Source organism: Chrysemys picta, chromosome 1 (assembly GCF_011386835.1).
Source record: "Chrysemys picta bellii isolate R12L10 chromosome 1, ASM1138683v2, whole genome shotgun sequence".
NCBI classification, from domain to species: Eukaryota; Metazoa; Chordata; order Testudines; family Emydidae; genus Chrysemys; species Chrysemys picta.
The window spans coordinates 178879863-178899924 of record NC_088791.1 but is presented as its reverse complement, the minus strand read 5'-3'; the positions used below and the strand labels follow the sequence as shown (position 1 = coordinate 178899924).

Below are 20062 nucleotides of genomic sequence, written 5' to 3'. Positions count from 1 at the left end.
TAATTGCTACATCTCAGTATTCTTAGATCATTACATAGCAGTTCCATGACTGTCATAGCATTTTCACTTCAAGCATTTTTTTTTAAAAGTTACCAATGACTTCATAACACAACTGGGTATATTACCTGAATTATGAAATTTTAAAAATATAATTTATTAGTTTGAATACATTATTAGGGAGCACTTACAGTAAATCATGCTAAGGAGTAAAGCAGGGGTCGGCAACGTTCGGCACGCGGCTTGCCAGGGTAAGCACCCTGGCGGGCCGGGCCAGTTTATTTACCTGCTGACGCGGCAGGTTCGGCCAATCGCGGCCCCCACTGGCCGCGGTTCGCCGTCCCGGGCCAATGGGGGCGGCGAGAAGCCGCGGCCAGCACATCGCTCGCCCACGCCGCTTCCCGCCACCCCCATTGGCCCGGGACGGCGAACCGCGGCGAGTTGGGGCCACGATCGGCCGAACCTGCCGCGTCAGCAGGTAAATAAACTGGCCTGGCCCGCCAGGGTGCTTACCCTGGCGAGCCGCGTGCCGAACGTTGCCAACCCCTGGAGTAAAGTATTGTTCATGGAGTAATTGCTATATAGTGTATCTGCTCTGATTAAGTCGTATAGGGGCTATTTACCTGAAATCTACCTCAGAGACAAGATCTTATGAGACATCCTTGTTTGAGGAAAGGCTCATCAGCCTCCTTTCGACACATGACACACTAAGCTTCTACGTACAGTATGTACATTTTTAAAACATACTTTGGTGACTAAAATGTCTCCTTCATTTCCTCTTCCTCCCCACAATCCTCTGCATTTTTTTTATTTTTAATAAGACGTGTACTCGTTTTCTATAATACAAAAATCCTTCAGAGATACAGGTTGACAGCCTTGAGTTCAGGGGGGAAATTTGGCTAACTCCATGAGCCACTCTCTTTTCTGGTGGTTTCTACCTTGTGTTCCTTGGAAAAGAAACCTTCGCCCCACCTCTCAGGAGATGAGCCACTTCGAGTGTATCTGTATTTCCTTACTTTCTTCCTTGTCCCGTTGTATGGAAAAGGATAATTTGCACCGTGTTTTTTTTTTTTTTTTTTTTTTAGCTTCTGTAACTCAAGCTTCCCCCAAACACACACACACTTTTAAATATTTCATTGTTTTCTTTAATATAGTAATAACATCTGATATTTCAATATCAATAGCAACATGGATTTGAGTGTCATCATATTCAGCCATATAACACCGCAAAGAGAGAAATGCATCTCTGCTGTCAATAGCGTTCATAATTCATAACTAATCCACATTTTTTTCACCTTATTAGCTCCTGTACTATGGTATTATATCAATGCAAGGCAGGAAGGAGCTCCCTAATTGGTATTTATTGAAAGAATGCTATTTAGTTCTATAGATGTAATAAGCAATCAGCCATATATTTAAGAAAATATGCATGAAGGAAATTACAAATTCAAGCTAGAACTGTCAAACGGTGACTATCAATATTTGCATTTCAGTAACTTCATGGAAACGGCTGCATGTAATCTGCTAGGCATGGGCTGGGTGGAATTCAGTCAGGGACTCATTTCTTAATGACCTTTTCTTAATGACCTAACATCTCAGCCTATAAATATCAGAAGTATCTTTTGTTTGTTGGTCACAAACTGGCATTAAAACATTCTTAGAGGAAGTTTGTTAATCCCTCAAAAAATCTTATAAAAATATTTAACGCAAATAATTTTAAATTACCGAAACATTTGCTCTAATAAACCTTGCCACTAAAAAGTTGTGTTAGCAGAACTAAATTTCTTGATATTGGGAATCCTTTAGCTTTATTATTATTGCTGTCCTGAACACAAAATGGAGCACATTAAAAAAAAACTTACTTCATTATCTGTGGACTCATGAAGGCCAGAATATCAGCTGCAACTTTCAGAATGGCAACTTTAATCAATAAAAATCTAAATGTTTGCCATAGAGGGTAAAGCAGAGATGGTTTCTGGAAACTTGCTTTCTCTGATATCACCTCTTTGTCATAAGGAGCCTGCCAATTTACAAAAGAGACACACAAAATTAAGACAAAGATTTTAACACAAAAATGCAGAGTGTCAACCTAGAGCAATGGGCACACCTATGGTGCTGTGGAATATACTTCTTCCAACTCAGTGAGAGGTAGAAATATTTCTGTGTAAAAATAATTTAGACTATCTAGTAATCCTTTATGAAAGGAGGAATAAGGATTCTGCAATCATCTTTGAGTATCACAAAAAGGCAATTTATTACCATGGGTAGGCCTTCAACAGAAAAGGTCTTCCTCAAAAAATGAGAGTTGGAATGTCCAAAAATCTGTTAGATGTGTTGGAGGAAGCCTTTTGTACTGTATGTAGATCCAGATAAGTAAGAAGTTACACTGAAAAAACACTAATAAGTATCTTTTTGCTTTACAGTGGGAGTTGCAGCAACTGCTTTATTTAAGGTTGCCTAAGAATTTCTATTCTAATGGTGTGATGTCAGTTGCTAAATAGCTTTCTAAATCTTAACCTGGCACACTGAAATTTTCCAAGTTAAGGTTCTAATAAAAAATGAATATTCTGATAAAGTCTGAGCAAAAACAAATCTGCCCTTCTTGGGTATTACAAGAGCGAGGGGAGGCGGGGGGGAGAGATACTTTCCACAAATCAGATGGGGTTAGAAAGGTGGCATCCAGAAAAGAAATGGCCATGTAAGGTCTGAAGCCTTTTGGAACCTAACTCTGGGGCACAGCCCCAAGATCAGAGCTGCCAGAGCTCAACACCCTGCCGACCATATCATGCAGAAGCCAAAGTGCCCTATGATCTGATCATGACTGGACATCAAGAAAGGTTTGTCTGCCTTATTGGGAATGGTGAGCATTGTATGCTCCTAAGACTCTCAGGACAGAGGCTCTTCATATAGACTTCCTAAGGTTATGGCATTCCTGCAGTATCTAGCCAAACATGTAAAAAAAAGAAATCCATAATTTGAAACTTCAAAAATAAACAAAAAACCCACAAACACCTACTACAAAGCAACAACCCAGGAAATTTCTTTTAAACATTACATTGAAGCCTGCTCTACACTACAAAAATCTTACTAATGGTTTTAATACACCTTGCAGCTACACACACCACTCCTTGCAATGGTGCACAAGTGTTGCCAGAACCTTATACAATTGGTTTTTGCTTAGAGCAGTGATTTTCAACCTTATTTCATTTGTGGGCCCCTAAATTTCAAATGGAGGTGTGGACTCCTTTGGAAATTGAACCTGTAGTCCGCGGACCACTACCATAGAAGTCTTAGACTGAAAATTGACTGAACAGAATTCAACGATAAATGTTGCATGTGCTCAGCACGGCATTTGATGCAGCGTGAGAAAGGGTGCTAAACTGTGGGCATATATAGTAATGACACCAATTCCCTTTTTTGGGAGCTGAAATATTGTATTTTCATAGTCATCTTTCACGGAACCCTTTGACATAGTCTGCGGTCCCCCAGGGACCTGCAGACAAAGGTTGAAAACCACTGCCTTAGAGCAAGACTCATTACCATTGCTAATGGGAGCTAAACATATACACTGAAGCACTTTTGTCTGGTATTCTGAACTAGTACACCCATCAAGGGAGGGCAGAATGTATGGAAATCTATATGGTGCTCTTAAGATATTTGATTTAAATCATTACAAGAATTTAATCAAGTTTTGACAAGGATTTTTGGAGATGCCTAATATAAATTTAGAAAAGGATAATGGTTAATGATGTTACTTATTGCTATCATCACTACCTTTAATCCTTTTGTTGCCTTTAAGAGTTCCTTCCTCCAATGCTTTTCAAAGTTAGGACATACAGTATACGGAGAGTCACTTTCATTCAATTCAAACAGGTCCTCTCTTTCCAATGGTTTCTTGTAGCCTAAAGTTATTATTCTGAAAGGAAAATAAACACTTTAACAAGTGAACTATTACAAGACACACAAAGCAGTCAAATCAAACAGGAATCCTAACTGAGAAACTTTATACACATAATACAAATAAACTCTACATTCACAATAAAAAATACAGTATGTATAATATAAAAGGCAAAATTGTGGAACCCACCTAAAGTCAATTTGACTATACTGAAACTATAGTTATAGTAGACAAGGGCCCAAATCAAAAATCCCCAGACCTGAACACCCTCAAATGAGGAAAACCTGCATTTCAGCATCCATCTGTAGTTATGAAGTTAAGGAGAATAAAAATTTCTAGTTATTTCAATAGCAAATCTGATTAGTGACCATCCACTTATGATGATCTACAGCAGGGGTAGGCAACCTATGGCACGCGCACCAAAGGCGGCACTTGAGCTGATTTTCGGCGGCACTCACACTGCCTGGATCCTGGCCACCAGTCTGGGGGGGCTCTGCATTTTAATTTAATTTTAAATGAAGCTTCTTAAACATTTTAAAAACCTTATTTACTTTACATACAACAATAGTTTAGTTATATATTATAGACTTATAGAAAGGGACCTTCTAAAAATGTTAAAATGTATTACTGGCACGCGAAACCTTAAATTAAAGTGAATAAATAAAGACTCAGCACACCACTTCTGAAAGGTTTCCTATCCCTGATCTACAGAGAAAATGTTTTTCTTTATAATAGGATTCCACTCTGCTGTGACTCATCCTTAACCAGGTTACTTTTTTTTATAATTTTTTTTTAATTTATTTTTACTCAGGGACAAACAGAAATTGGGTTTTAGTATAAGTCTACAATAAGCTTACAATAGATCTTGATTTGTTTAAATTTTGGGCCATATTATCCCCTTTGCTGTTAGAAACAGAAGAGCTGAAATGGGTGTAAATAATGGTCGTAATCACCCTGAACCCACAGGAATCCCCCCACAAGAACAATGAAAGGAACCTGTAGGTTTTGGAAGCATGACTGGCTGGACATGGGGCAGAGCAACCAAATGGGAAAATCTACAAAAATGAATGCTGATGTCAAAGTCAATTAATTTTTTAAGAAAGTTCCAAAAGCTTGGAAAGCAACAGATATGAATCAACCAAATGTCACTGCATAGGTCTACCGTGGTCCCAACATGGCAAGATTAAAGCATACATACTCTAAGTCATTGCTTAGAGTCCCAACTCCTGGAGTCAAATGGTGAGATCAGAATTTCAGCATTCATTAAAAAAAAAACGTTTCTAGATGTCAGGTATTCAAAGAAAATTTTGAAAATGTTACCTGAGTATAACGGTACCTGTCTGAGTCAGGAGAGAACCTGAAACAATACCTCTACGAGCAGTGAACTGCCCCATTGGTCTCAATTCTGAATCCTGGTGCTTCCCCAAAAGACAGATGAGTCCATTGAAGGGCCCAATTTGGGTTGTGCCTAAAGCCCCAGATTGCCTTAATCTCATTCTGGGTCCCATGGAAGCATGATGCAATGTTATGAGTTAGTTATATAATAATCAGTTTGAGATTTCCCAGGTCAGACTGCAGAAGCCTAATATTATTTAAACCCTAAGTGTCCTTTACTGGAGAGACCAGGTGGGTGAGGCAAGATCTTTTATTGGACCAACTTCTGTTAGTCAGAGACAAGCTTTCGAGCCACACAGAGCTCTTCTTCAGGTCTGGGAAAGGAACTCCTGGCATCACAGCAAAAATGCAAGGTGGAACAGATACAAACAGCTTAAACTCCTCATAGATTTCCACCACAATTTCAACAACCACCACCCATCCATTAAACTCTCTCTGGAACACACACACACTAGAATCAACTTCCTGGCCACCATCATCATCTTAAACAATGGAACCATTCAGATAACCATATAAAAGAAACCAACGGACCCTCCACACCTACCTTCATAGATCCAGTAGCCACCCCAAACATACCAATAAATCTGTTATCTACAGCCAGGCACTCAGATACCACAGAATATGCTCAGAGGAGAAAGTCACAGTCTATAGACCTTAACACACTTAAAACCACCTCTGCCAAAACAAGGACATGCCATCAGAGAAGTAGATCACATCATGAAACAGGCATCCCAAATACCCTGAGAGAACCTGCTTCAATACAGAAATAAAACTCCCTCTGATTACACACCCCTAGTCATTACATACCACCCCACATTGGAACCCAGATGGTGTATCATCAAACAACTACAACCCATACTCGATGGGGATCCCATCCTGAAAGAAATCTTTCCTGAACGCCCCTGCTTCTGGATTTCAGATAACCCCCCAACCTCTCCAAGCTCATCATCAAAAGCAAGCTCCCTACAGACCAGGACACACCAACTCAAAGCAGCACCAGACCTTGCCTGAACAGCAGATGCAAAACCTGCAGACATATCTCCACTGCGACAGTGATCAACATCCCCAACAACACACCTTTCAAGATCCAGGGATCCTATTCATGCCTATCACAACATGTAGCATACCTCATCCAGTGCACTAAATCCCCCAAGAAAAACTATGTGGGTGAAACCAGACAATCACTATGCCCTCAAATGAACTCACAGAGGAAAATGATAAAAGACAAAAACATCCCATCACCTCTGGGTGAACACTTTTCACAAAGCGTTATCTGACCTCTCAGTTCTCATCCATAAAGGAAAGCTCCACTACATTTTCAAAAGACAAGCCTGGGAGCTTAAATTCATTACTCTGCTAGAGACGAAAAATCATGGACTGATCAGAAACGCTGGATTTATGGCTTATTACGGGATGGCCAAACTGTGGCTCACGAGCTGCATGCGGCTCTTTTACAGTTAAAGTGTGGCTTGCAGAGCCCTCCACGCCCCCATCCCATTTTCCACCTATCAGGCCCGGGAAAGGAGGGTGGAGGAAGCTCTGGACCTCTGCCTTGCAGCGGAGTGGTGGGGTAGGGGCTTTTGCCCAGTGAGGAGAGGGGACTTGGGGCTTCAGCCTCACAGGGCACACCTGCCGGGGCTCGGGGCTTCAGCAGGAGCAGGGGTGGAGAGGGGGCTCCAGCTTGCCCAGCCTGTCCCTGGCAGCCGGGGTGGCAGTGGGCTGCCCCCCACCCAGGCCCTGCTGCCAGGGACAGGGGCCGAGTGAGCCAGAGCCCCCCTGTACCTCCCAGCATGTTCGGCCCCTGTCCCTGGCAGCTGAGCCAGGGCAGGGTGCAGGCTGCCACTGCCTTCCAGCCAGGCTCTCTCAAACAGAAGTGGCTCCGTCCCACTCCTCACCTGGCTGCCAGGGAGAGCAGACAAACGTGCTGGGGGAGATGTGTGAGGAGAGAAGGACAGAGCCTCCCCGCACAGGTAACATGGGGGGAGCGGGACCATGGCAGCCCCGGACTGGGCGCAGGGCGGGGGGGGGTGTCACTGAAGAGAGGAGACACGTGGGGCGGTCACGTGTCCTCCTCTTTAGATTGTGCTCTACCAGTATGGGGAGGCATGAGTCATCTATGCCCACCTTGTCTCTCTAATATCCTGGGACTGAGAAGGCTGCAACTACACTTTACTGGAGAGTAATACAAGACTTCTTTAAAACATAATCTAATAAAACAACATTTTAAATAAATCTTTTAGGGCTCTCCAATAAGGACACTTAGAGTTTAAATTGCAACAAGTTGTGAGGAATTATTTTACAGAAATCCTAAGGAGCGCCCTCAAGGAGATTAGAGCATATATGCGTGTACATAGAGCACACGGGTAAGCTTTTCCATCACCAAGTTTTGCAGAGACAGACAAGAAAATCAAAACCTTAAGCAAAATTTGGATCTTTCTATTTTTGAAGAAAGTTGTAATATTCATAAGTCTATGTCTGTGATGAAAGTGAGGAGTTATAAATTTTATGCAAATTGTGCGAGAACTAAAAACTTTAACTTGCAACATTACTGTATTCAAGACCATGGATTAAATCCTGGGTCCACTGAAATCAATGACAAAACTCCCATTAACTTTAATGGAGTTAGGTTTTCACCATATAATGTGAAAGCTTGAAATTAGGCTAAGCAAAAAGAATCAGATACTAAAGTTTAAGAATATTACAATAGTAATGTAGAACATGGCAAAAAGCAGCTGTTACTTGTAAACTGACTTTAATCATATTATTAATATTCCTCTCTCTCATGACTATAGGCTTACACTATACACTTACATGCCTTACTGTTTATTTTGACTGACAGTATTTCCAAATGAAGCACATGATGTAGAAGAAGTGCTAATAATGAGTAATAGTCAGGAGACAAAACATGTGAAGTTGCTTGAAATATCCTACTGAATGTTAAATGACAGTAGTCAGCCCAACCTGAAGTAGCTGAGCTTTCAGTTCATATGAAGGTATGCTATACCTAAGTATAGCATACCTTCCTCACAAGGAGATGGTTCTTTTAATTACTTGTTTAGAATGACACATAATTGGAGAGAAGAAGAGAACAAACATTAAAGAAGAATACACAGGAAATTAGTCATATAACTGATTAACAGGGTTACTTGGCTAATTTTCTGTAGGTCACACTAAAATATTTACTCTTGTAATTGTATTGCCACACACAACACTGGGAAACATACATGTCTATTTTCTAATGAAGGGGATCTTGTGAATAGCTCCCACTGACTTAGAGCACTTCATAATTGTTAATTAAAGTGCTAAACATTATCTGTTTGTTACTAGTAAGAATCAGGCAACCTAAAAAGAACTACAGGACTAGTACATTAGAAAGTAATTGTTAAGAAGTGACTTATAGTAATTGTAAACTCTGGCTTTAGAACACTGTTTTAATAGCACTCTCATTCTGGATTAAAATGCCAGGTGCATAAATGGATGGAATGCATGTATGACTTGTGCCTAAACCAACTGAGCATAAGCACTAATAAATAACTTAAATTCTCACCTGCTGTACCAGGAATATGTTATCTTACTGAAGAAGGAAGCATTTGCTTCAGGACTGCATTTCTATTAATAAAAATAAACCAAACACAATTCATGTTATTTGAAGGGCAAAGGGAAATGAATCTGTACTTAACATTTTTTCTTAGAAACTTAGGCATTAAGAGATCCATTCTCCCCTGGATCAGTGTTAATGTGCGTTAAATTTATAGATCTCAGATAATAAACTCCAAGTTCAGTACACAAAGCTGTAACTAAAAATAAATTTGCTTCATATTTAATATTCCAGTGACATAACCTATATTTTCTATGTAAAACAAAAAAACTAGTCCTGAATACTAGAATTTATTGCTATGATTATCTGTTCATCATGATCAAGTGCCACACCTATTTCTCCTTCTCTCTTTAACACAGAAGACACATGGAATGAGAGAGAGGTTTAAGGCTACTTGATTCAATGGGCACAACTCATCTCCAGTGGAAAGTGGATGTAAAATTCCACCACAATTTTACATTGATCTGGTAATGGTTTTTTACCCACTTTGCACTGATGTAAACAACTACAGCAACAGTGAATCAGGCCTAACATAAGCAAAGCTACCTTAAAAATTGTCAAACTAAAAATTACTATTTGGCCAACTGAACTATCAGGGGAAAATAAATTGTTCACACTTAAAGATGGGTCTTAACACAGGCCTGCCTTTAGTCATGAGGAATACAATACAATGCATTCTATTGCTCAGATTTTCAAATCTGCCAAAAAAAATGGATGCCTTGTTCATTAATTTCTAATTGGAATTGCACTTCCAGATCTCTGAGGTGGCTTTTAAAAACCCATTTTGCAAGGACACCACATGACCAGTACTCTGAAGAACCCACTATGTATTCACAAAAATTTCTGTTGTTCTTTCAAGCAACACCAAATAACCAATGATAATCCAAGAAACAGACTAATTAAAGATCTCCATTTTAAAAAATATCTTCCCAAATGTAATTCTCAAATAAAGAAACTCACCCTCCATAAATTGTTAATACCTGTAAAGGTTAATTAGTATTGCTGGATTATACATATTGTACATTTATCATTCAAATGCATGATACAAATCTGAAGTAATCAGCCTCTCTTTTACTATTGGTCCAGTCATGCTCCCATTTCTATATGTAGCAAAATTGTAATGGACCCTAACAGGAGATGCATAGAACTCCACAAGAAAACACTTCAAAGGAAGACCCACCGAGCCAAACTCTGAACTCATATTCATCCCTTGCCTTCCCATTAATTCAAAGGATGTATGTCAGGACAAGTTTGCAGCACTGTCTCACACCAGTCACTAACATTTTCACTTTCTGACACTGATCCTATTTAAAAGCATTAACCTGAAATCTAATCGAGTTAAAAGTACTTTTAGATATTACACCTGTTCCAGAGTTCCCCTGCCAATCTTTGTGCTTTTATAAACACATTTTCCTATTTTTGTATTTTTCACCCTTCACTGTATTAAAGCCTCAAAACAATGGGAATCACTATTTTTTTCAGTTATAATAATATTAGGTGTTGTTTTTATTAACTAGTAGTAAAAGTATCTGATTTTTGTTGTTCAGTTTTATTATACAGCATTACCATCTTGTTACATAGACTGGTTTCCCGTTCCTAGCTCATGGAGGTGCTCTTCAATGAGCCAAGTGAGATGGTGACTGAGCAACAAGATACCCTTTAAGCCCTATGAGTTGTTTTTAATTTTTCAAATTAGGGAATTTTTCTAATTTGGGGAGTGAGGAAGGGGAAATGGAGAGAATTATCTGAAGTGAAGGCACTTTCTGATGATGATGTTGATGATTAAGGAAATGTTTCTTTGCTAACTTTTTTTTAATTTGTAGTACACAGAGACCCTTAATGGGGTTGACTGAGTCTCCAAAGTTGCAGTCCAATCAAGAAAATCATTGCTCAATTAAAATTTTCTAAAAATATTTTATCCAGAGGCAACAGCACTTTTTACTAAGGATAGAGGACATATTTTGAGTGCAGATATTACCATAACCCTAATGATTCAGTGTTATCATCAAGGTAGATTGATTTAAATCACAGATTTTAATCATAATTTAAATCATCAAGAAAATCTTCATTTAAATAACTGATTTTAATCTTGTTTTGCATTTGTATTTTTTAGTTATTTTCCTAAAGAAAGTTGAGTCTCACTGATTGGTAACCATTAAAACATGTTGATTTGCAACTAAATATAGCCTTCACACTAAATTTGGAGCTTCTTTTTGTTAACCAGGACACATTATATCTATACACATTTATTTGAGCAATTATATAATTTAATTTATTTTTATTTAGATTCTTAAATATTACATGTATTATTTGATAAACTGGTGAGTGATGCTTTTTTTTTTTTTTTTTAACTAGATGATGTTTAATTTTTTTTCATATGTGATTTGTGTCAAGCTGGAAATTACAATTTAATCATAAATGCAAAAAAACCCACCATTTGATATGTTTGAATTGTTAAATAAAATTACCGGTACCTTAAATGGGCTGGATAAATAAGAAAAAAGTTTATCTAAGTTTATCAAAACATGCTTGTCATTTAAAACTAAATGATTTCTTAAACAATCAAATATAGTAGTATCTGTAGTCAGGATTTTAGAACCAGTAGATCTCATCCTCATGCACCTAGTTTTTATTCAAAGACTGGAAGAGGAAAACAAGCCTTGCATTTTCAACTCCCAGCTGGTTTCTTAACTTTTTAAATGAACTAGTCATTGAACTTAACAGGTTGAATAAAGTGAAATAAGGAAAATATACTTTGCCCCTGAAAAAAGCTACTGCTGTCAAAAGCTGGTTAGCTTTACAAACTCTGGTTGCAGGTGTTTCTCCAGTGACTTACACCATGCCAGTGGTTTGATTTTCTTTACAATTTGGCAGCCCACTGGTACTGCTTTTTTTATTATTTAATTTAAATTATTTTGATATATTATAATATGTTTTAGGACATAACATATGTATTAATTTCACACCAGTCTCTCACTTTGATCCAAACTACAGCCTGCAAATCCTTTTACATATGTACCACTCAGGCCCTGATACTGTAATTCTAATTTAAGAGTGTAAACTGTTTTTTTTTTCATATTAAAGTATCACCTCAAGTCCCATTGGGTTAAGCACTGTTCGAACATGTAGTGAGAGACCATCTCTGCCCCAAAAGGCTTACAATTATACAGACAACACAGAAAAGGGATGAGAAGGGAAAGATAAGCACAGAAATGACGCATCCTCTTGTTGATTTCTCTCACTCGGAAATCAGTTTACATTCTGTTCATGGAATTTTACTTATTCTAATACTAGCCTGAGGGAGACACAAAAGAGACTGTAAAGGGGAGGAAAGAAAATGCACAGGACAGAGAGAATCCTAAAAATATAAAAAGAGTGATAGAAGGAAAGATTTGCCAAAGTGGAGGAAGCAAGAAGAGCAAGGTTCCTAGCATGTTTTTTTTTTTAGGGGGCAGAGGTGTACACTGGGGAGGAATGTTACAAGGCTTCCCAAAGAAAGGTGATGTGAGAGTCGCTTGGAGTTATCAGAGTGAAGGGAGCAAGAAGTGCAAGGTACCTCGGATAAACAACTGCCAGAAGAAAGGGGATGTGAGATTGACTCACTTGGACCTGACACAGTCCTAACTCCTATTTCCAAGCCGGTATACTTACCTAATGCCACATTTTAAAGAGCCCTCAATACCGCAATCACCTTCCTCCTCCCCCATCCTTTTAACTCTTGATTAGGACCTTTTTTTTCCCGCGCACTCCCCCTCCCCAGTTTTGTCTCCTATAACGACCAGGTTTCCATTTGCAAAATGGGACCATGAAGCCCGAGATCCTGCCTCCAGCAGTGATTGCATGTAACTGCTCCGAGGAAACCGCTCGAACAAGCCCCACCAAGCCAGCCATTAGGTGATTTTAGCCTGATGCAGGTAGTGGGAGGGGCGGGTCTGTGCACTGTACAGCTGCCTGGTGAGCGAACGGGGGGGGACAGGGGACAGCACAGGCCAGGCGGCCCTAGCACAAGCTCCCCTCCCTGTCCGCTGCCTGCCGCCAGCCCCCATCCCTGCCCTGCCGGGCTGCACGGGGAGAGCGGGGCTCAGTCTCCAGCCGGGCTCTCCATGAAACCTCCCACCCAGTAGCGCCCCCGCCCCGGGTCCGCCCGGGACCCCTCCCTAGCCCAGCGGGGCCGGGTTACCTTCTGGCCGAGCGGAGGGAGGAGCTCGTAGGAGCCGCCCCCTCCCCCGCGCAGAGCGGCCAGCATGATCCCAGCGCGACCCGCAGCCGCTCGGGGTGTCCCTGGATGCCGGGCAGCGCGGCAGCAGCAGCCACCAGGGCGTGGCTGAGTCACAGCCAAGGGGCGCCCGGTGCCGGTGTAGCTCGGGGAGCCTGGGAGGAGCTGGCTCGCAGGCACCACCCACCTCCGTGCCTTGGCCCCAGCCCAGGCGCAAAGCTGTCGCCGCAATCTGCCCGCAAGCGACGGAAAGGTCGGGTCACGGGGGCGGAAAGCAACTCCCGCCTGATCCTGTGTCCCCGGAGCTTAGAGCCCGAGCCCAGAGCCCCTTGGAGGGAATGGGAGCGCTGGGCATTAGCAGCGGGTGCCCCTGCCTAGAGCCGCGTGCTGGCTGACTGCAGGGAGGAGAGCACAGGGGAAAGGTCCATGGGAAATCAGGACCCTGAGACTGACAGTCCCCAGGAACAATGCAGAGAGGCCAATGCTCCAGGTCAGCCTGATTGACAGGGCGGGCAGGTTAATCATGGAGTCAGGAGGCCGGGGGTCCCGTCCTCCTGGTGAGCTGGAATTGCCTGGATCAGACAGAGTAGGGCCAAGCAAAGGAGAGAACAGGGGCCCGAGCTAAACTGCTGGGAGCAGAGCTATAGCAACCAGAGCCAGAGGGGCTAGAGAAGCAGCCCAGGGAACTGGAGGCAGAGCAGCAGCAGAGTGGAGGCAGAGTGGAGCTGGAGCCGGGGCTGGAGCAGTCCGGAGCTGGGTGCGGTGAGCAGCTGGGGAGAGTGAGGGGGACCCTGGACAGTGGGCCCAGCACAGGGAGACGCCTCAGCCAAGAGGCTCTGCAGGCCAGACTTGGAGGGGGATTGTAACCCTGACAGGGCGGGGGCGACGCTGGGAAGAAGAGTCCTGCCACCTAGAGCCTGAGAGCATGTGGCCACCGGCAGAGCAAGTGTCCAACCCGCAGCATCTCTGTAGCACAGCCAGAGCCTGAGAAGGAGGCCTGGGACCTACAAGAAACAGACTGTGAACTGGCCTGACATTCCAGAGACACTGTTTGTTATGTTCCCTGGCACAGAGCGGGATGATGTGTTTCCTTTAACCTTTCCCATTTTTCCTTATTCCTTTTTAAACTAATTGTTAATTAAATAAACTGTATTGCTTTAAATCGTGTGTAATGATCAGTGGGTCTGGAAAGCATCCAGCGCAGAGAGAGTACCCCGCAGTGGGGACACCCTAGCACCTGAGCTAGGTGACCACAGCAAGGTTGGGGGTCGAGCCCTCCAGGAATCCTGGACCCAGCCTTGTTGGGGTTACAAGGACTCTGCCAGACAGCGTCGCAAACAAACCCTGCTCCCGTTTCCCTACTTTGGGTGTACTGAGCATGCTCACCCGAACTGAGCATGCCCAGTAACCTTCGCTGTAGCCACTGCCCTCTCTCTGCCCTTACTTCTGCTTAAGATTTGCTGCCTCCTCTTTGGAGGGATTTAAAACAATTAAAGGCATGCTAGCCAGGAGGAAGCAGATCGATTAAAAGGGCCACTCGGGTCTCACCTTGGGCTCAGGGACATGCTCCGTACCCCCAAACCTTACCTCCCTTTTCACGAATTCAATGAAAGGGGCCACTCTGGTATCACCTTGGGCTTAGGGGCATGCTCCGTACCCCCAAACCTTACCTCCCTTTTCACGAATTCAATGAAAGGGGCCACTCTGGTCTCACCTTGGGCTCAGGGGCATGCTCCATACCCTCAAACCTTACCTCCCTTTTCACGGATTCACACACACAAAAAATGAAACAGCGTGCCTCAATTGTCCAATAGATCAATTTGGCACATTAGCCAGAAGGAAGCAGATCGTGAGTGTTTTCGACCACAAACCCCATCCCTCCCGTTTTGCAACCCTACCTGGACCAGTGACAGGTGTATGAGCAGCCAAGTCATTGGAAATAAGCAAGGAAGAAGCCAATGGAAAAAATGAAAGGGGCCACTCTGGTCTCACCTTGGGCTCAGGGGCATGCTAGCCAGGAGGAAGCAGATCGATGAAAGGGGCCACTCTGCTATCACCTTGGGCTTGGGGGCATGCTCCGTACCCCCAAACCTTACCTCCCTTTTCACACATTCAATGAAAGGGGCCACTCTGGTCAGGAAGCAGATCGGGAGTGTTTTCGACCACGTACCCCATCCCTCCTGATCCGCAACCCCACATTGGGCTTAGGGGCATGCTCTGTACCCCCAAACCTTACCTCCCTTTTCACATATTCAATAAAAGGGGCCACTCTGGTCAGGAAGCAGATCGGGAGTGTTTTTGACCACATACCCCATCCCTCCTGATTTGCAACCCCATGGACCAGGTGGTAGCAAGTAACCCAGATGTCAAGTTGCGTGGCAGAAACTGCACCCAGTTGCAAAACGGGAGGGTTGCTATTCGTGGCATCACAGAGGCCTCAAGGCAGGGAGGCCTCTGAGTAAAGGAAGTGGGAACAGGGACTCAGATCCTTCCACTAGCCCATTTCACCGGGGTAGTGCAGAAGCCAGGAAAGTTCCCCACAATAGTGGGGCCATTCCCCCGCTTACACAAAGATCATTTTCCTAGCCTGTCACTTTGATCATGTCACCCCTCTCTTTGAATCTCTCCACTGGCTAGGGTGTCCAGACGTCCCGCTTTTATAGAGACAGTCCCGATATTTGGGGTTTTTTCCTATATAGGCTCCTATTACCCCCCACCCCCTGTCCCGATTTTTCACACTTGCTATCTGGTCACCCTACCACTGGCTCCCTCTTTTTTATCACATCAAACATAAGCTGCTTGTCTTCACTTTCAAGGCCTTCATGGCCTATCCCCCCCTACCTATCATCTTTCATGCTGGCAGTCAGGGAGGGATGTGACTTGTTTTGGATGTGTGTACCTGTATTCGTTATCATTCGTTTGTTATCATTTGAATGCAAAGGAAGTTAGATGTAGTAACAAAACCAGGATTTCACTTACTGTTATAGTTCCCATGATCGTAACTTTTCCTGTACAGTAATGGAATTTTTGCATACGTTCATGAAGCATCATATCTTAGCATTACTCTGTGGAGTATCAATATTGTATTTTCCCATCTCCTGTTTCATTCACTACTTCTTTTGAGGCCCCATGTCCCCTCATGTTAGAATTTGAACTGCAGGGATACATTTTTGCTCAAGGCCTGATAGCTAATGATAGAAGTCAAATGTGTAAGGTGTAGGACCCAATGCAGCCTAATTAAGGAAAATAAGTCTAATGGCCGACAACTTGTCTTCAGAACTACCATATCTGAATTGTTTATTGCAAGACTTCTGAGAGAGCAGATGTGGCTTGTGCTTGAGATAGCCTGGCCAGGAAATAGCATGGAGAGAAAAGAAGACTAGAGCAAAATAATAACGTAGTGGTAAAAACAATACAGGAGGCCCTAATGTTTAATTTTCAGAGAATGAAAACTGACCAGTATAGCTTCAGGTAAATGAACAAATATTTGTTCATCAAGACAGTCTTTTAGAACCCACTTTTTTCCCCACTAGTTATTAATGAGGTCTTCATTGGGCTAAAACATACAGAAGAGTTTTAATAATGACTAATGCCTCTCTTTAAGTCCAAGCCGCTTGAATAAATCTCTTTTATGTCTTAATTTCTATATTGTTTTGTCACAAAGTTGCAAGCTGAGAAAGAACATTTCCATTGGTTTCTTCCCATTTGTTTCTTCGTTTTACACGGTTTTGTGGTGATCTAGTTTAGTGGTTTAGGTTTCAATCCATTAATTTATTTTGCCTTACATATGCACACTATGTTCTTTCACCTCAATTGAGACAGTAGAAATGCCATAGTGAAGGTTGCACTGATATTTATAACTAATCCCTTTGTTATATATGGGAGAAAAATGTGTATCAGCACCAAATTTATTACTATCTAATTGTAGGGTAAAGATTGCATTTTCCAGAAAGCCTGAAAAAAGTCTGTTTAACAATTAAAGAGCTAAAAAGACTTTTTGAAATTAGATTTGCAGTCAAAACTTTTATTCATACACTGCTAGCTCATGTGGCTGTGTTGTAACATATAAATCTAGGCATATGTTCAATCTAGACTAAATTATATATACAGTATATATAAATTCCACAAAAATAAGTATTAGCATTATTCATAACTGTTTTTATTTATACCAAGGGAACCTAAGAGAGAGCGAGCTTTTTTTGTAAAAACAGCCTGCTTCGAGGACAGATAATGAAGTGCTGAAGCATGAGTACTTCACTGCCTATGTTGGCTTCAGTTGCCAAGAATGCTTTCCTAGGCCCTACTAATCTTTTAAGGTTCACCAGGAGACATAAGGTTGGTCAGAGTGGGGATGCTCTCTAGCAGACCATAGCAGGTACACCATCCAGAGGAAGTGGCAGTCTACTAGAACTACAGTTTCTGCTTCCTAGGAAAGTTATGGTGAAAGTCGGCCGCTCTCTCTGTCCACTTCCATGTCCTCAATAGTAGACAGGGTCAGGATAGAGAGGAAGACTTATACCATGGAATTTCCTAGAAAGCAAAATGTGTAGTTATGCTAAAGAGATGCTTTCTCTGGCTGGCAAACTTACCAGCCCTGCTCCATGTCTTTCTCTACTCCAGCTCCAAGCTCTGCCCTTAATCCCCTGCATGTTCCCCTACCTCACTGGATCTCCCTTTAGACCCATCCCTCCGTGCCCACCCACTCTCCTGTCCCATTCCACTTTTAAAAGTTTGAAAATGTAAAGATTTATGGGCCTGATTCTCAGTTACACTAAGACTTATCCCACCCTGACACTGCAGAAAGACCAAAGTGGGTATAAGTTACATTTACACTCACTTTAAGGTCCATTAACATTCCCAGAGTTATGTAAACAGGTCTTAGTATAAATGAAAATCAGGCCCCTATACCTATAAATATGCACAGATGATTCATGTTTCCTTAACTAGTGACTTCCTAGATTTTTAGTAATTGTGTTGATGAAAAAAATAATTGAGTAAATTTAAATGTAAAGCAAGGCAATTTTGGGAGTAGGAACTCTTCCAGTCTATGAATTATGACTCACAAGACAGAACTGTTTAATCTTAAGTAATGTTCACTCCACTTAACCAAGATAGGTGAAGTTATACTTTGTACACAGTGTTTTGTGCTGGGCGCAATTTTTTCCTTATGTGTATATTAAATAAGATGTTATGGAAATTTTGTGCTTTACAACACATATAATGCACTGACTCAAACAGTACTCAGAATTCTTTTCCCTATTTCATTGATTCTAACCTGAATGCAGGTTGTGTAGCATACACAGTTCAGCGACCCAGAAAAGTCGTATTAATTTTCCATTGGGTCTATCTCGTCTGGCAGAAGCATACCTTGTAGTTCTAGCAGTAACATTGGCAGGTTACAGGTAGCATCCTTAAAAAATAAGTTTACTTACCAGTGATATATGATAAAATAGAAATATTTACAACTCTCAATTTTCTCTTAGTCCATGCTGTTTACTCTTTCCATCTCATTCAATTTGGATGCTAGAAATAATCAATTCTAATCAATTTGCATTAATAAAATGTGGCACTATTTGCCTCACAAACAATCCAAGGTGATAATTACATCTAAACGAACTGGGTCAATTTAAAAAAGGAGAAGATAATATTTCTATTACTATTAGTTTTTTTAACAGTCTACATTGAGTCTAAACTTTTTGTAATAGAAAATTTTCAAAACAAAGTCATCCTTTCTACTCAATAGGATTATAGTAGTATTTCTGTTGCCCTTTTCTTGCACAAAACCACAGCACTGTACATTTCTGTTTGTTACTGTAATGAGTTATACTTTGTTGCAAATAATATTATAAGCAAGGCAATGAAAAATAGGAAACATAATTATTTCTTCTTGCGTTATTTTGATTTGTCACAGTTTTGTGACAGTGATTTTTTTCCTTTGTTAGATAGTGGAATAGTTGTCTTTTCATACAATTGCTGTAGTAATTCACTTGAGTCTTGCTGTTGGGTTACAAATTAGCATTCCAGTAAAAAATTACTTGCACAGGCAATTACAACACTTAGGTGACCTTTTGACCCACTGTTCACAAAGCTTGCATTCCTGATTTTAAAGCAAGCAAATAATATACTGAAAGATAAATTTATGGAAGGGTGAAATCCTTTTTGTGGGTGCCAATCACACCCACAAAATGTGCATATAATCTTAATTATTAGTACATATGAGTAACCGTGGGTTCAAATCACTTAGCTACAAGTAAAATGACTCAGATTTGCACCCCAAATTATTTCGCAAGTCAAAACTGTACCAATAAACTATGGAAGGCCAGATCTTAGCCCAGCTGAAAATATACCCTTGGGTAAGAAAATTAAATCAAAGCAGACTCTGACACCTGAAAAATTTTGTTGCAGTTTTTGATACCTTAGTCCAGGGATCGGCAACGTTCGGCATGCGGCTCGCCAGGGTAAGCACTCTGGCGGGCCGGGCCAGTTTTATTTACCTGCTGACGCGGCAGGTTCGGCCGATCGCGGCCCCCACTGGCTGCGGTTCGCCATCCCGGGCCAATGGGGGCAGCGAGAAGCCGTGGCCAGCACATCGCTCGCCCGCGCCGCTTCCCGCCGCCCCCATTGGCCTGGGACAGCGAACCGCGGCCAGTGGGGGCCGCGATCGGCCGAACCTGCCACGTCAGCAGGTAAATAAAACTGGCCCGGCCCGCCAGGGTGCTTACCCTGGGTAGCCGCGTGCCAAATGTTGCCGACCCCTGCCTTATTCCAAAACAAAGCTATGATATGAAACCTTGAATCTTTAATACTGCTCAGCTTGAACAATTCTTTTTAAGCTACCCTACAGGGTTCTTACTCCAACACACATGTGTAATACTTTTGAATGACTAAAGTTGAAAACTTCATGTATTAGTGGAATAATAGTTGTCATTGCTTCATGAAAAAATAAGGGAAACAAAAG

General features: G+C 41.9%; 1 protein-coding gene across 5 annotated transcripts in view; it reads right to left on the bottom strand.

The window, feature by feature from the left end:
- LOC101945737 (multidrug resistance-associated protein 1-like) overlaps positions 1–13336 on the bottom strand; it is a 52859-nt gene extending 39523 nt beyond the window's left edge. The window contains exons 1-4 of one of the 5 annotated variants that reach the window (XM_065575765.1): positions 13069–13336; positions 8838–8899; positions 3772–3913; positions 1860–2017 (exon numbers count right to left, since the gene is read on the bottom strand). In XM_065575765.1, coding sequence (XP_065431837.1) covers positions 1860–2017; positions 3772–3913; positions 8838–8899; positions 13069–13134 — 428 coding nt within the window. In that variant the 5' untranslated portion in view covers positions 13135–13336. Of the gene's footprint in view, positions 1–1859; positions 2018–3771; positions 3914–8837; positions 8900–13068 lie in introns of those variants that run through there. The other 4 variants (XM_065575771.1, XM_065575773.1, XM_065575777.1 and 1 more) reach the window with 4 other exon arrangements.
- Between the last annotated feature and the right edge of the window lie 6726 nt (positions 13337–20062).